We start from the raw sequence: 17,403 nt of genomic DNA on the forward strand, positions 1-17,403 counted from the left end.
ATTCAATAGCAAAGCGTTACAAAATTTTCACAACAAACCTATTCAAGTTAAAAGTAACGTGACAAATAAAACCACTGCAGTAGGAACCTAGAAATTATGGGAGGAATGCGGCGTAGGAACACCCACAGTCGAAAAAATGTCACGAACTGTCTGCATAACAAACCACTGAACTGATCGCTTGACAAAATGACTTGATGAAGTGTGTTCATTCAAGCAGAAAACGCCAAGAACTTCTATTTCAAGCTGATCAGTAAATACTGACGGTTGGCATGGAAACCAATGGAAGCAATTAAAGGATTACAGGTTTTTAACTTCAATTTTCCACATACAACAAATTAAAGTAAATAAAATCACAAAAGAAAATATTTTTTAAACTGAAATAACTTAATTTGCTCCAAAACTAGTAAAATTTGTGTTAAGTTTAAATTATTGTTTTTTCTTCCGGTAGATGTCGTTGTTATTAAATTATTTGTTGCCAAAACATCCAACAAAGTACAATACATTAATAAAATGTTTTCTTAAGTTATTAAAGGTTGCTTTTGTTTTTCTATTTATTCAATAAAACGAATGACTCTCTGTTTTTATTATTAACTAATTTTGATCAGATAAAACTTACATGATCTTTAACTTTTAAAACGAACGGTTTACTTTTAAGATTCCATTATACCCCACAGTTCAGGAATAATAAATACCAATGTGTAGTGTTTGTATTTTGAAATTAAAAATAATATCGTTCAGAATTTTAAGATAACGCAATAGTTTTTGTATTAATTCAATACCATGGTACTTTTTTGTTCGAGTATCTTTTTGTACTATCTTAATTTTTTATAACAGCAATCATATAAGCCCAAATCAAGTTAATAACTAGTTCTACCAATTCTGCTTGCATAGGTAGCCTACAACGGAACAGTAAACTGTACAGTAACAGATAGGCAAAAATGTAGGCGCTCTTTCACTATTGTACGTAAAAATTAATAAAAAAAAATTTTCTTCAAATGCCGCATACCACAACGCATATTGTTTGGGTTAGGGTGCGGGTTAGCGTTTGGTTGAGGGTGGGTCAAGCTATTATTAATAATAAACATAATATTACTTGACCAACCCTCAACCAAACGCTAACCCGCACCCTAACCCAAACAATATGCGTTGTGGTATGCGGTATTATTATTTTTTTTTGCACAACTTTTCACGTACAATAGTAAAAGAGCGCCAAAATGTATTACTGCAATAACTGTTGGGTTGTGTCGGGTAGTGCTATTGTTTACTTGAAATAACCAAGATTTAAATTTATACCAAATATTCTTATAATTTGTTTTAATATTTAGCTTTTTGCATAGTATTTTAACTTGAACAGTGAACTGTGCAAAATTGGTAATATGTCTGCGGGAAGGCCACCAAGTTCTATGCGAGGCAGACCACCAACCGGTTCCATGGGCCGGCCGCAGTCTGGAATGCGAATGGCTCCACCTGGAACCGGTCGGCCTGGAACCAGGGGAGGCCAGGCCCAAGGTGGAAGTGTATTTGGGAGTGGAATAAAAGTGGCAGACAGGTAGGCTAATGTCTTTTGAAAAGAATTTTAAAATAAAATAAATATTACTTATACTTTGTATGCATACTTTTACTCAATTTTTTATTGACCATTTCTGACTTGTTTGCAACACTTTCTACTAGTATTGTTTTAACTTTTTGAATTTTGGGTGTATTAATCCAGACCCATGGTCCTTGCGTTTTTGTTAGTTTTTAGTAAAGATATTGCTTATACACTAACAAGTTTACCAATTTAAAAAGTTTAAGGTTTTATTTTTATGTCAATTATTTGACTTGAAGTTGATTTGAATCATGACTTGACTTGTTATATTTGCAAAAAGTTGGACTTGAACTTAAGTATTTTTTAACTAACCTGTCTTGAACTCAAGTTTTTTTTTTTCAAAGGTCTTGACTTGAACTTAAGGTATTTTTCAAATGACTTGACTGGGAATTAGGTCATTTCAAAATGACTTGTTCACAACACTGTTTACTAGCATTGTTTTTACCCTTTAAATGTTGGGTTTTTTAATCCAGACCCATGACCCAGCAGGGACTAAGTGGGTTGAAAATGGCCAACAAAACCGGTTCCCAGCGTCAAATTCAGGACCGCACGTTTTGGCTCGGCGAGATTCGCAGCAAATGCACCCAACTCAATTCGGAGATTAGAAAGGTCGAAGGTGAAATAACACGCTACCAAGAAGAGAACAACACCTATCTCATGTTCGAGAAAAGAGCCGAAACTTTGGCATCAGAAATTTCAGGCATTCAGGTGCTTTTAAGTTTTCCATATTTTATTATTTAACTGTAAATGTATATCTTCTACATTTAGCTCACATTTTGTAGGTAAAATGCCTATTTTTTTAAGTCAATTAATCCTTAGATACAGCTGAATGCTAATCAAAGTCGCAAATTTAATAGAAAGTTTAGCGAAAATATTTTCAATTATCTTTTGTTTTTCCTGTTAAGGATTTTAATTGCATATCTGCACATATCAAAGAATCTGGGCCTTAACTTAACATTCATAAAAATATTAAATAAATGCAGATTGTGGATATTGTACAAAAAAGGTGACTATTAAACATCTCAATTTATAAAAAAAAATGGATTTGGATATTTCAATATAAATAAAAAATAAAAATACCAAAAATCATAAATAAATATTTCACCAGGGTGAATTGCACGATTACAACATGATGATCGATCGCATGAACATGAATCAAGAACTCCCCGATATGGTGGAAGACCTTAATGCGCTCAAGGTAAAAAACGACCGCGAAGCCGACAGTCTGGAGCGTATTTTTGAGCAAAAAGAAGGCAAGGAAAAGCAAATCGAGCAATTTGACAAAGAAATTAAGAGACAGAAGACATTGACTGAAAATCGAGTTCAGGACATGAATGATGAGATGAGGCAAAAATATTCTGAGCTCAAACGTGAAGGAATTCAGGTAATTTGATTTTATCCTATGATTTAAATAATGTTTTCTTACTTGAATATTTGTTAACATACACCCATTGATTTCACGTATTCACATATATTATTCACACATATGTCTTTTATTTATTTCTGTATTGGTGAAACTACTATTAGACAAACCTAGGCAACTACAGCCGCCAAGCAGTTTAATCCGACCCACAGCTCATTTTCAATAAAATTTCTGTAACCAAAAAAAGCCTTTACTTTGTTCTTGAATCAAGAATATTTTATTAAATAAACCACATTGCATTCTCACCTATTCGTACTCCAACCAGTCAAAACAAGGACATTTATAGCTTTCTTTTGAGAGAAAATACACTCTATATTATATGTATTTCAGCTCCTATTTTAACCCATCCCTCTAAACCATTTTCTGTTTCTTATGCGGCCCATAGTCAAAAAGAATTAGGCTTTAGGAAGCTCTTCTATATAACAACAAAACATCATATTTATCACAGTTAATTGGACGCTTACAGGGGGGGAGGGCAAACAAAGGTGATTGATTGACTGATTTCTGTTAACTTTGCATTCAAACACTTTGATACCCAAAAGAAAACAATTCATTTTATTTTCATTTTATTCTATTTTTAGAACATGGATGAACTCACCAAGCTGCAAGATAATCTTGAGGAGCTTTCTGCTAAGCAAGCCAACCTTGAGATGCAGATGCAGAGTGACGGGATGAAGCAAGAAGCAGTGATGCTCTACGAGAAGCATAACGAACTCCTCCAGAAGAAAGAACATCTTGAAGATGAGGAGAAGGCAAGTCTGAGTCCAGAGCAGGAACAACAGGATCTCCTGGCCAAGGTCAGTATCTGAGGTTAAGGTCATTGTTTGCCCTATACTAGGAGTTGGCTGCGAAAACCTCGGTTTATACTTCATTCGTAACACCAAAAGAGCTATTTCTATCAATTTTAGGTCGTTGTTTTATTTAAATCAATGTATTCCTAATAGTTTTTTTTTTCTAATTTTTGATTTTTTTACAAAAAAAAAAACAAGATTCGCCCGATTTATTAGTAACATGAAAGAAGTTTGTTTATCCTATCTTCACATACGTTTTCTTTTATTACTAGCTTTTCTTTTGTCATTTTTTCTATTTTATCTTTTTTTTATGATTTTTGACAATTGTGCCCATCTAAATAAGAGTTTTGTGTTTGCTTTGAGCAGGTGAAGAGTTACAACCAGGAGATCTCTTCGATGGATCGTCAGAGCACGGAACTTGATGAGAACATTCAAGTAATGCAGGAAGAACTGCAACAGCTCGAAGATGAACTCGAAGACCAGGAGGTAAAACTCCTAAAAACACTATTTTGTTCTAAAAGATCTAATGCAACCCACAACAACATTTTGTAGTTGAATTTGACCCAGCATTAAAGAATTTTGCACGCTCATCTTTTTCGCAGAGCGACTATAAATTTGGTTCTGAAGTTTTTGATTGGATATTTTTGTCTTTTTTGATGACTGCTACTATCTAATCAAAGCTTTGTGAGTTAGTCGGTAGTCGGTTCTGAAGTTTATGATAGGATATTTTGTCTTGTTTTTTTTTCTGGCTGCTTCTCTCTAATCATAAGCTTTAGGATTACGAACGCATCTTTCACCATTCATCTTTCCGCAGAGCGACTCGGTCCTGAAGTTCCGTCAGATCCAGAAACGTGAGCAGACGATCGACGAGTTCGAGTCAACCTTTCAACAAACTCGCACCGAGGAGGAAGAACAACAGAACATCTTGGGAGAAAACATCATCGCTTTGTTAGGAGAGATTTCAAAGACACTGACCACAGCCTCTAATCTGCCTTCGCACAACGAAATGCAGGCGCTAAAGGTTTGTGATTAATTATGTTAAAAGCGGCAAATAATTGTTTAACAGTTTTTTGTGTTTTTGTTTTAGCGCTTATTGTTACTTGAAGGAGAAATATAAATTAGAAATGTCAATTTTTGTCATTTCTTATGTTTAATAAAGGGTGAGTTTTTGCCAAATGTATGTAATACAGAATCTAGGCAAAACAATTTATTGATGTCATCCAGGTAAAACCTTGCATATTTTCTCATTTGAGTGCAATCTAAAAAATAAACGCCAAAAAAGACTATAAAAAGTAAATCAATATAAAAGTTGCATATTGTTTGAATGAGGATATCTTTAAAACTTGGGAATATGTGCTTTGGCATCAAAATTTAAAATCCACAATAAACTTGTTTGAACAACGTACTTTAAAATAAAGTCAAATTAACTAGCAAAAATTTACCACCAAATTGTGTAATGAAAACACTTCAGTCTACTCAAGTCGTTTGCCCCAGTGACTTAAATTCCAAGTCAGTAAATTTCCCCAAAATACTTAATTCCAGCCATTGACCTTAAGTCAAAGCAACACTGTAAACCAAGTTACCCTGTCTTGTGTTTTTTACCCAGGATGATCTTCAATTCAAAGAAGGCGAGCTTCACAAGGCAGAGTCCACTTCTCAGTCTCTCGCCACCCAAAGCACAAGTCTCCAGTTTAAACTCAACAAAGTAGAAGAACTCGAGACGAAAATCGAAAACGAGAAAGAAGAACTGAATGAGAAGATTGAAGCAGCCCTGGCCGAGATTGAAGTTTTCAAGTAAGTAGAGGTTTTGAAAGCACTTTTAGGGATAAAACTTATGTGATTATGCTATAGGCTATAGCACAGGCCGATCACATTTCATCACCTAAAAAACGATAAAAAGTATACCGGGAAGTTTTTTCAAGTAAATAGAGGTTTTCAATGCACTTTTGGGGATAAAACTTTGGGAATAAGTGCTATAGCGTATGGCCGTATGCCTACCATATTTCATCACCCGAAAAAACGACAAAAAGTATACCGTGAAAGAATTTTTGCGTTTAAAAAAATTATCAAATCTTTTTGGATAAATATACGCATATAAATATAGCAGCAAAAAAGACCTAAACAAGGAAAATTTATTTGCCAAATCAAATCCCACATAATGGACATTCGGTTGTTTCCTAAACTTCACAGTATACAAAAACGGCTAATGATCTAAATTGGGAATTAGACATAAACCCGGATATTACTGTGTGTGGTGCGGTGTAAACTAGTTGTTTTAAAATAAATTTACGGTCAAGTCATTTACAAAAATAACTTGTCCAAATTTAACGTTAAAGTCATCTTTACAATTACCAAGGAAGCTGAAGCACTTTAGGTAGTAAGGAATGGATTCATTCGAATTAAGAAACTGATGATGCCCTATAGGCGAAATATATATTTCTGTTAAAATTTAAGAATTGATTTTATGTTTTACCTGTTTTTGTAAACAGTTTAAAATTACCAAGGAAGTCATTTGAAAACAGTGAGTAAGGTGCTCAAAAGTCAAGTCAATAACTCAAGTCACTCCATCACTGTTAGTGCGTATTTGGCTTGTTTATATCGTTGCTTTGTAAGCCTGATCGCGTGTTCCCTTTTTATACGTCCTGTTGTTTTAAAAAAAAAACAATCGACCACTGTTGCGTCACAACAGGCCGGCAAAAGCCTTGTTTACCTTTAAAAAAACTGTCCAGGGACTTGGATAAGCTGCGAGCGGATGCCGAGAAGCGCAAGCGCGATTTGGAGCAGGAGCGCTCGGAGCTGAGTGGGAGAAAGAGTGAGAGTAGGAGGAGAGCGGAGGAGGCTCATGCGGAGTACCAGGAGGTTGTAACAGCGCTGGAGGAGAATGACACACACGCTCAGCTGAGCAACTTGGTGAAGAAGTGGCAACACCTAGAGCAGAACAACTTCAGCTTGAAGGTAAACTGACTTTTCTTGTCTGTTTTTTTGATTATTATGAACTTCTTTATGTGTGAAAATCGAGATTTTTATCGAGGTAAAGTGGATTCGAACATTGTGTTTTATTACGACACCCGGTATTTTTGACGAACAGTACATCTGTCCAAACGTATACGAAGTTTTTATTAATATAAGATTAAAAAAATACTAGTTTGGTTTCTTTACGTGTGGAATTATGCTGGGAACTTTAGCTATTTTTCTTTTCTATACAACGCATGTTTCTTTATTGAGTAGATGAGGGCAAACAACCTCTATTTTACTCAGTTTAAAAAAAACAACTTAATTAGGTGAAATTATAAAAAGCAAAACAATCCCAAATAAAACCCATGGGTAAAGGGTAGGTGCAAATCGTGGGAAAATCTAAATTAAACACTACTAAAACATTGTTAAATATTTAAAAACATCAAATAAACTATCTAGGGCGAATATTTTTTGACTTGTCAAAAAAAGTCAAAATTTTGTCAAAATTTACACGTTAGGTCAAATTTTGTCAAAATTTACACGTTAAAGTCGAAATCGAATAAAATTGCACATAAATCGCTTACAAAATTAAAAAAAACTAAAGTCAGCTTTTTGAAATTGGTCGTTCGGTTATTTGAAATTAATCTTTCATTTTATCAAAGAAAAATTTGATATATGTTAAAAGTCATTTTAATCGTATTATATCTTTATTAGAGCAATATGCACTATACAGTATAAAAAACGCGTGATTAACGACGCCTAGGTTATTTAAATCAATGTATTTCTAACAGGTCAAAATTTTGTCAAAATAAATTATTTTTAGGTCAAAATTTCCTATTTTTTTTGGTCAAAAAATATTCGCCCTAACGATAACTAATAACTATTTCGTGTATACAGTTCACAAAAAATTGTATTCCAGTGGTTGTTTTTTCAACTTTTACCTTTATGAGTTAATTCATTTGTAAATCCTAAATAGGAAGTCCCATTCCAAGTCATTAAGATGAAAATAAAATGTTAAACTATTAGGATTGTTCAACTCGTAAACTATTGTCGTGTATGTGTGGAAATTATGCTAAGTTTAGAATTTGTTGCAGTGGCGATTTTTTTATCGAAGTTAAGTATATCCGAACTTTGTGATTATTTCGATTCCGATATCTGAAATATCGGGCAAACAGTACGTCTGCACAAACGGATACCAAATTTTAATTACAAGATTAACACAATCGCAAACACAATTACCAACCCCCTTCGTCGTTCAAGGTGCGACTGCTGTAGGCCTTTACAAACGCTTACCATATTGAAAGCCGACAATAGTTGATATTAAATTGGCAAATATACCTGGTATATTATACCACCGTACAGTAACGTAGAAAGTTTTATTTATATGAATTGTTATGTTGGTGTTTAGATTTCCTATGTGTAGATAACTTATAGGTTATTAAAGCTTAACGTATTGTTCATACTAAAGTCTTGTCACCGATGTTGCGATCAAGTACCACCTTTAAAACCACGATTAGAAAATAAATCGACACAGGTCAGAAATGCTTTAGAAACGCTACCGGCAACTCATTTTTTAGGTAATCAACGGCGATTTGTTAAGTTTGCGCTTAATGATCGTCTTTTATTAATTCGTAAAAAGATTGCAGTATAGCGACACAATTTTTTTTTTGCGAGTAATAGTTTAAATGCTGGGGCTTGCAAAAATGGATTACAGTGTGGGTTTCGGTAATAAAAATGCTGGATATAAAAGCCTGCTGCCGAAAAAAAAACAATCAAGTTCCCTGCAAGAGAAAATATAAAGAAATATAAAAATGTGATAAGAGCTGTTTTAACAAAACCTTACCCTTACCACCACAGGAATACATCGCTTCTCGTTCGGTGAACTGCGGTGCTGTCAAGACCAAGGTACTTCAAGATCTGGGCGAGACAAACAAACTGCTGCAAGAAATTTACACCAAGTCGTCACTATACTCATGATCCATACCCTCGTATTTAAGCTTACCCGCGCGGCCAAACACAAATAACTACTGTATAAGAAACGTGTTGTGACAGGGCGGTGATTATTTCGCTTTGTACACTGTGTGAACACCGTATTGTTAAGCTGTATTTTTCCCTTACCACATGTGTTTTTATTCCGTTTCAGATTTAAAAAAACGAACGCGTAAGTGTAACGTTTAGGCTAATGCAAACCAACAAGAAAGTTATTTAATTTTAAAGGGGGGACCAATATATTAAAAATAATAGCTTGGGATTATTGATTTTGAATAATTCTTGTAGCTCGCAACAAACATACATATTTAATAAAACCTGCCAGTGATATTTCCTATGGGCTACTCAAGATGCTGAGTAAATATGTAATGCTGTAGTTAAAGGAAACTAAGTTTTTTCACTTTTAACCCAACCCAATGTATAAGGATTCAAATGCGTGTATTATGTGTCTTTTGTAAGAAACAAACGTTAGTAATAATATGGTCGACCCCCTTCTCTTACTGTTGTTATCGCTCAACGATGTTTTGCTATTAAAATTAAAACATTTTAGATGTAATTTTCGTGCAGCAATTAGCTGTATATCAAGATTTTTTTTAAAGAGTCAACCGATTACTAGACTTCTTTCAAAATGAACACCAAACCACAACGAAACGTTTGCGTTTAAACTTGTTTGCAAAAGCGGATTCCCGATAATTCGGGGGTTTCCCGAAACACAATACGGGAAGTTGTTGTCCGGGTGCATCCCCGAAACAGAGATACGCCTATAGAGACAATTAAGATCGATAAAGAAGAAAACGGACAAGCCCGTTCTACGCAGCAGTGATTCGGACACGATTAGAAACACTATAACAACAAAAAACAATAACAATAGTATAATAACAGTAACGACAACGACGTAATGCGCAAACGACGGCATAAAATAGATTTAATATAGTATAAGTAGAACAACAACAACAGTAAGAAAGAAAGGGTAGTGAGAACAGTGTGGACAAAAAGTAAAAGATAAAGAAAATAAATTATGGCGTCGTTTTTTAGGCCACTTTACTGAGCCATGTGTTGAAACGCCAGTCTGCAAAGCCAAAATTTTCTAATCATATATGTTTTAATTGGATATGTGCGATAATTTCGGATCGCATATTTTTACCGTGACCCAAAGCTGGGTTTTCTATCTTGAATTAAGTTCAAAAAACTTATTCAAGTCCCAAATCAAAGGCAACTAATTTTGCTAACGCTTATAAAGCAAATTTGTCTCCAAAATCTGGAAAACAGTACCGTTGCACTTTTTAATGTCGCCTATATTTGACTTTTTGAACTTAGTTTTTGTACAATGTCAACATTCGGCATTGGATCGGGACGCGGTATTTTTTGTCCCAAATACCTGGTATTGGTATCAGAGAAAAAATAGTTATCGTACATCGCTGGTCGTTTGTCAAAATCAATTGGAGCTTTAAGGGTGGATTTTAGCAAAACGTGCACAGAGCTTTAAACATGATTTCAGAAAGAAAGGATGTAAATTGAAAAAAGAAGGAACATTAAGAAAACATCACTTGCAACGAACGGCTTTCGTAGTGCCATGGCGAGCGGCATTCTACACTCGAGATATGTCAACTTAAAATTTCAATACTTAAACTTTCAATACTCTTATATCCCGTAAGTAGGTAAAACCGCCATGAAGGCTGAGTATTTGAAATACACGTAATTCTGGACAAAAATAGCCAACACCCCTTATCGAGGTATAGTAGTATTTTTTAAATTGAGAAAGAAGCCTAGTGTTCTTAAATATGAAGAAGGTACAGAAGAGAAACCTTTTTTATAGGATTTTTTTTACGTTACGCTTTATTTAGGGCTGCGCAGTCGATTTAAAAAACCCGAGTCCGGCTCCGACTCTACAGCCTGTATCCACCTATTTACGTCAACAGGGCTGATATATAGTAATCAACTCATAGGGGTGTCATATAACTCATCCACACAATACATTGTTGGGAAATAATTACCTTAAACATTTGCAGTTTGCGGCCTTAGGAATTCGGTACTGCGCATGCGCACGTCGGACTCGGGACTCAGGTAGTTTTACGTGGTGTTACTCGAGTCCGGAGTCCGACTTCGCAGCTCTGTTTTTATCACAACAGGCAAGTATCACATATTTCAATTGGACTTCACGATTTCAAACACAGAGATAAATAGACATTAAAACGTTCGAGATATGAGAAAAAGAGCTCCAATATGGCGCGGCCTTAAATAAAATTAATACCTACACTCGATTGAACGGCAAACAAAATACTGATTTCGCAAAAATAGCGACACCTTCGAAAACGACAGTTTAACGCTTAGAATTGCCGAATTATTTTTGAATAACTCCATACTTTGGTGCGTTTAACAGTTTTGGTGCATTAACAGTTTTAATCTTGCATGACACAAAAAATGCATCCGTATTTCAGTGAACCACCGCGTTTTTGGCTATCTATCTTAATTAAATCTGGATACCTTTTTTGCAGATAATAATTATAAGACAAAAAAACTATTTTTTTGCAATTTAAATAAAAGTTAAGATTTCAACAGCAGAGCCAAAGGCTGCTTAAATGAACTTAGGTAACACCGGATTTGGGCTCAATTTGTTTTCGACCATTTAAAACACATTTGATAGGCTCAGAAAATTCAGGATTAAAAACTCGTTACGTCATTTAAAAAACAAGAAAGTAAGAATTATATGTCATTTAAAAAAACAGCTAAAAATGCGTTTTAGCACTAGTTTTTGTCGAATATGGCTTTGTTTCATTTCCTATTATTTCGTCTACGAAGAAATAGATGGTGCAAGAATACGAACAAACAAAATCTTTCAAGAATACCATCTAAACTTTGGTGTTTTGGGGTTCTATGGCTTGGTACATAAAGTGGACATATCTCGTCCGATAAACAAGCAACTGGTGCAGAATTTTGACATACACAGCAAACCGAATAACTAAACGACCCGCCGATTTTATAACCTAGATGTAAATTGAAATTCATACTACTCTTTGATTTATTGGTAGTTGGTACCAATTTACATACTAATTTTCTAAATCCTTTGAGTAATCTAGACATAAATAGATCAAATGTTCATACCGAAGGAAGTTTGAATACTGTTAGCTAGAGGAAAATATAGTGTCTCGTGTAGACGAAAATTTTTTGAATCCCCACCCCGCCTTAATGTAGTTTCAACATAGGAAAACTAAATGTGCAAGATCGGAAGAGCACAGAGCACAGAGCACATATGTCATGACTTTCGTAAAAGGGGAAAATACTTCGATGTAATAAACTTCATTATTCCGCCACGTCCAATCAATCAAGGGTTGTCCTTTTCACTTTCCGCGATGATATTTAAGATGCTTTCCATTTTTTTAGATACTTGTTTATCCTTGGTCGAAAAAAACTTCATTGCGTCATCAGTGTTGTTACGTCATCATATCGTCCTGACGTCATCACGAAAGTTTCACGTCATCAGGACTGTATCAGAGCGCCCAGGGTGTCTCAATAATGGCTTGGTGTCGTTTCAATGACAGTTTAATGACGTCATTATTGTGCGGTGACGTTGTCGGTGTAGTGACGTCATCGTTCCTCAAACGTGACGCGGATTGTTGACCGGTACCCGGCTATTTCGATTTCTTTTTAACTCGCTTTAACATCGTCGCCTAAAAGTAAAATGGAGATTGTTTTAAATATTGAACGATTTTGTCGTTTCAGTAAATGCTAGTTTACTGCGAGATTTAATAGATTTAACCTAAATTAAGAGCTTTTAAGAAATTTATGAAAATCATAAGGTACCTATGATTTTAAAAAAAGCGGAATCATTTTTAGACTAGAATTTAAATTAATCTTACCAGACCAAAAAAATACAATTAAAATTTTAAATTTCAAGAAAAAAACTAATAACAAAAATTCGACTGGCACATAAATAAATTCAACAGGAACAAAATTAAACGTATGACAATAAACCTAAACTTTTTTAAGTTTTTCGACTGACTGAAATGAAAGTTAATTTAAAATAGCCAATTTTCCAAACTTTCAACCAAATCACCTGTGTCGGTGCTACGGTGATGATGATCTTGCCGGGGGGTTGCATCCAAGGTTCCCCATCCACTTGTACAGCGACCTCTGCCCTAAGGTTGACTCGGATGTACTCGCCCTGTGCTATCCGGATCCCCGTGCGTAACCCGCTGTAGATCTGAGTCTGAGAAAGGGAAACAGTTGTGTTGCGACTTTGCGAGTCAAATCGATCACTCGAATGGACACGAGTATCGCAAAATTACCCAATCGCAAAAAAAAGTCCCTAAAATCGACATTCCTGCAAATTTTTCTTGCAATTTCCATTTTTAGGATTGTTTACAATTTTCTTGGGGTTACTTAAGTAGAATATTAGCAACGAACAATACTTCTACTCATTTTAAATTGTCGTTTAAAAATCGAGCAGGGCGTCTAGTTTGCAAACGAAATGAAGGAACTTGGAGAAGTCAACTTTCAAACTCAAGCAAATTAAGCCTCAATGACATGGTTATTGGTTATCCTAGCTATTGCAACTTGACTTTGTTTATATGAGCTAGAACAGCGTGGTCCAAAGTTGGCCGGCGAGTTCAGCTTTTTTTGCCCGCGAACTGATAGTCAGCTTTGGTTCAATCTGACAATATCACTTCAATTTTTGTTTTGTTAATTTTTTGGTGTTGAAATTATTTCATAACTACCGTAACTGAACAAAAGTATACATTCCATAAAGTTAGTATATATGCCATAGACCAGGGGCGGGCAACGTGCGGCCCTTCGCCTTCTTCCCGATATTTTTCCCTAAATAAGGGTATTTTGTGTGCACCAATGTTGGAACTTTTGCTCTTTCAATTTCCTGTGGGAAAGTGCGATGAAACTCATAGGCTACACCGCTACACTAATGCCGTTGTTGAACTCGAATGGGAAGCATCTATTACAAAACAATCTTTATTCATAAAGTTTTACTTGTGTCACGTTGGTATGATAAAGAGTTGTTTTGCAACATTTACACTTGTCTGGTACGACTTTTGGCGCGCATATTGACTGAGATGTTATGTTTAACAGCTGGTTTTGGATTAAGGCTGTTAAAAAGTTTGCGTCTATGCCCACTGGCCTGAAACCAAACATTGACAAGTTGGTTAAAAATATCCTATCCAGCACCAGCCTTCTCACTAACTTCTATTTGAACCCACACGTGTGTCTGCTATGATATTTCATATTCGCTTGTACTTGTGTTTTTCTAGTAAAAGCTGAAAATATCAATTAGTGTTTATTTGATGTGCGGCCCTCCTGTAAGCATTGAATTTCCTAACTGGCCCGCCCCTGTCATAGACTATGTATAATTTGCCAGCAATAAGCCTAAGAATGGCAATTAAAAAACATTGGCCCGCAAGATAAAATAAACCTTGTTTTTGGCCCACGATGAAAAGAAGTTCGACCACCCTGAGCTAAAAAATGAAGTGATTATAGGGATGGGATAGTATTTTTATATCGAGTACTAGTATCGCAATAACCCCTACAACTTGATACTCACCATATGTGGAACCCCACTGACCCCGACGACCTCCAGCATTCCGTCACCCATTGAGGGGGGAACGAACCGCCGACTGGAACCCGAGCCCCAAGCGTCCCCACCAGCGCCCCAGCTGAAAAGTGAAAAACACGAGATTAATGTTCATGTTAAATTGAGTCATTTTTTGTTAATTCCATATGAGCATATTTATTTCACGTCAATTAAAACCTTTCAATAGTTACATAAAGTAAGACTATCGTTTCAAGAAAATATTGCAATAATTATCTGTTTCCGCTCAAATTTAGACATTAATTCAACATTCTTAAATTTATTGACTAAGGATTTCTCAACCCACCTTCCTATGTTAAGGAATATAAGACCCTTGATGACTGAGGGCAGTTGGATTGTGACGTCATCAACTACGAGATCAATGACGTTGTTGAGGCTGACCGATCGCGTCGTCATCTTTTTAAGGCCAGCCTTGAAGTAGAGCGCCTTGTTGTGAAACCTGGAGGAAACGGCAGTGAGGTTAATTGGCCGCCATTTTGGGTCAAATTTTTATTCAGACGACACCTTCCATAATATATTGCTGCTTAACTAGGGTTTACGAAGATATTTTCAGAATTTTAATTGGATGGCAATTACCAAGTTACAATGTGTATTCAATGAAACATGAACACACATATGTGTGTTTACAACTGAGATCTAGCCCTTTTTAAAGCGTGTATTAACCCCTTTCTTAAAAGCGTGTTTAAAGCGTGTGCATCAATATTAAAAGTGTTTTAAAAAAATAGCCCAAACCCCGGTCAACTGGCAAATAATTTTAAAACTTTTGGCTAACAATTTGTAAAAAGCTATCAGCCCATATACCTTACCTAAAGTAATAGAAATGTGTTGCAAAATATGTTATTAACATTTCCAATGACTTTATATAGCAGGATCACGAAAATTGAGAGCATTTCTTAGTTCTTTAGGGTTGAATTCCTAATACGCAGTGTCTAGAATAATAAAAAGGCAACATACAAGAAAAAGGCTGCCATCAAAGTATCTTTTGAACTCTTCCAGTAAACCCCTGGGGCTTTACGAACCCCAGGTTAGAAACCACTGCACTAATACATTCCGTAGTGGCCATGTAATCAAGTCTACAGGCATCACGTCCAATACAGGCCACAATGCCTCAGCTAAGACCCCCTATTCCCAAGAGGGAACATAATAAAAGAACTGTCCAGAATGTATTTATGTCCACGGATGAACGATAGGCAACAGATGCAGTCAATTTCCACTAAGCAATAACCCTTTCCGGCCGACGGTACTGTCTTGTTTAATAGCTCTTTGCAGACCGCTGTGGTTGTCAGGAGTTTGAGATAGAATTTAAGTTTAGCGATAAGCGTGCCTATATTGAGGCTATAGGGTGCAGTGTTAAAAATGCACTAAAGTCAATGTTTTCAAATTACTTGACTTGACTTTACCAATTTTATGAAAAAAATAACTTGACTACGACTTGAAAGATGAGTATCTTGAACACTCATGTTTATAAAATATGGGTCTAGCACGAAACAGCAAAAATACAGAAAGAAGAAGTGAAACGTGCTTTTAAGGGCCAACATATAAATATCAGGGTAACTGGTTCAATGCAGGGACATACTACATGATTTTTCCAAATAGATGGCGGAAATATGTTTAGGCATGACTAACCACAATTTTAAGCCAACAAAATATGGAGAAAAAAAATTGAATTTAGGTGACATTATAATTATTTTTTTATTTTTATTTTTTTGTGAGGTATTGGAAAACAAATTATTAAAAACGTTCCGAAAAAGCAGCGTGACCTACAAAAATACGCATTTGAACCCTGTGCGCAGAAATAACGTTACAAAGCCTTCTGGCGTTTAAATATAGACCCAAATAGGCCAATTCTTAAAAATCAATCCTTCCCAAATTGGGTGAACAACCTTTTGGGCGCCCACGGTAAATTGGCTGCAGTCCAAAAATAGTCGCTCGACAGGTGTCAGGCCGCGCGCGCCAGCAATTTGTGACGTCATAAAGTGGGCGTCGATCGAAATTGGGAGAAGTCCCCCGATCGATATTTTTGTTGCTGCGTTTTGCGATGTGTATCAGGTGTTTAATGCAGAGAACCACTGGCATAATATTGGAGAATAATGGTTGGGGTTTTTAGTTTAAAGTTGTAAGAATATCAAAGCCTATATTGATGTCGAAAAAAATGGGAATTTTCGAAACTTACAAAATGTTACCTAGTTTATTAGGGTCTATGATATTACTACTAACACTCACATAATACTGGAGCATAATGGTTTTGAGGTTTTGGTCAGAAGTAGACTAAGTATCAAAGGCCATATTAAAGTAAATATCACTTTGCACGTCTTCAAAATCTCAATATTCATTTTCAACATCTTGCGTAGAGTGTGGACTAGTTTTAGGGAATTCATGAAATCCTAATTAAAACTTTAGTGTATAAGTTAAACGGAGCGATTTTGCCCTCTTCTCCTTAAATGTATCTTTAGTACTTTACATAATCTAAAAACGCCAATCTTTTAAAAGTTTTATTACATGCAAATATCAATCTCCGTTGCGTTTCGGTTTTTTTTTTGGTAAATGCTGTGTTTCCTTTCTTGGAACGCAAGTCTGTTTACAGTTATGCATTCTCCAGCCCTGATATGTATCGCGAAGATATAAAATCAATTTAATTTCTGTGAACGCAAATCTCTCCAAAGTTTCCCATTCTATGCAAATCTGTCACGTTCCGTGAAACATTAATAAAAACTCGAATTTCATTTCTTTTTCGATAGCATCAATCTCTCAACAGTGGGCTGTTTTTGCAATACCAAACGACCCAAGCTAATCCATTTAATCGCTTTATCTCTTGTGTATTTTGGGAAGCAGCAAAAAATCCCGAAATTCGCCCTCGGCAAAAGTACTTCATCGCCACAAATCCCGTCACATGGGCCAACCTGCTCCGAAAAGAATGCGCGCGCGGTTTTATATGATGTCACAAAGCGTCGAATCGGAACGACCAAGTAAAGTTTTCCGCGAAAAAACAGATTTTACGCCGAATTTGGTGCAAAAACTTGTGTACAGCCGAATCGGCACACGACCGCACAATTTCGAAACA

General features: G+C 35.7%; 2 protein-coding genes across 2 annotated transcripts in view; one reads left to right on the forward strand and one right to left on the reverse strand.

Moving 5' to 3' along the window:
* The first annotated feature begins 1,330 nt into the window (after positions 1-1,330).
* On the forward strand, positions 1,331-9,251 carry LOC146165453 (intraflagellar transport protein 74 homolog). Its single transcript, XM_083382115.1, has 9 exons — positions 1,331-1,549; positions 2,062-2,296; positions 2,697-2,972; positions 3,593-3,808; positions 4,169-4,288; positions 4,617-4,823; positions 5,409-5,596; positions 6,532-6,757; positions 8,615-9,251. Exons 1-9 carry the CDS (start codon positions 1,377-1,379, stop codon positions 8,732-8,734), a joined length of 1,761 nt encoding a protein of 586 aa, XP_083238241.1. The 5' UTR covers positions 1,331-1,376; the 3' UTR covers positions 8,735-9,251.
* Positions 9,252-9,897: 646 nt separating this feature from the next.
* LOC146165454 (diacylglycerol kinase eta-like) overlaps positions 9,898-17,403 on the reverse strand; it is a 39,248-nt gene continuing 31,742 nt past the window's right edge. The window contains exons 12-15 of the mRNA XM_083381375.1: positions 14,629-14,781; positions 14,295-14,406; positions 12,801-12,953; positions 9,898-12,414 (exon numbers count right to left, since the gene is read on the reverse strand). Coding sequence (XP_083237501.1) covers positions 12,376-12,414; positions 12,801-12,953; positions 14,295-14,406; positions 14,629-14,781 — 457 coding nt within the window. The 3' untranslated portion in view covers positions 9,898-12,375. The remainder of the gene's footprint in view (positions 12,415-12,800; positions 12,954-14,294; positions 14,407-14,628; positions 14,782-17,403) is intronic.

The sequence above is a fragment of the Ascidiella aspersa genome, chromosome 2 (assembly GCF_963924565.1).
Source record: "Ascidiella aspersa chromosome 2, kaAscAspe10.2, whole genome shotgun sequence".
Lineage (NCBI taxonomy): Eukaryota > Metazoa > Chordata > Ascidiacea > Phlebobranchia > Ascidiidae > Ascidiella > Ascidiella aspersa.

What these genes read in the sequence shown, in the direction of transcription:
- LOC146165453 (XM_083382115.1), top strand. Translation starts at nt 1,377, where the DNA reads ATGTCTGCGGGAAGGCCACCAAGTTCTATGCGAGGCAGACCACCAACC. An exon ending in GGAATAAAAGTGGCAGACAG is followed by an intron (nt 1,550 to 2,061) that starts GTAGGCTAATGT and finishes TTTTTAATCCAG; the next exon opens with ACCCATGACCCAGCAGGGAC. An exon ending in ACGAAATGCAGGCGCTAAAG is followed by an intron (nt 4,824 to 5,408) that starts GTTTGTGATTAA and finishes TTTTTTACCCAG; the next exon opens with GATGATCTTCAATTCAAAGA.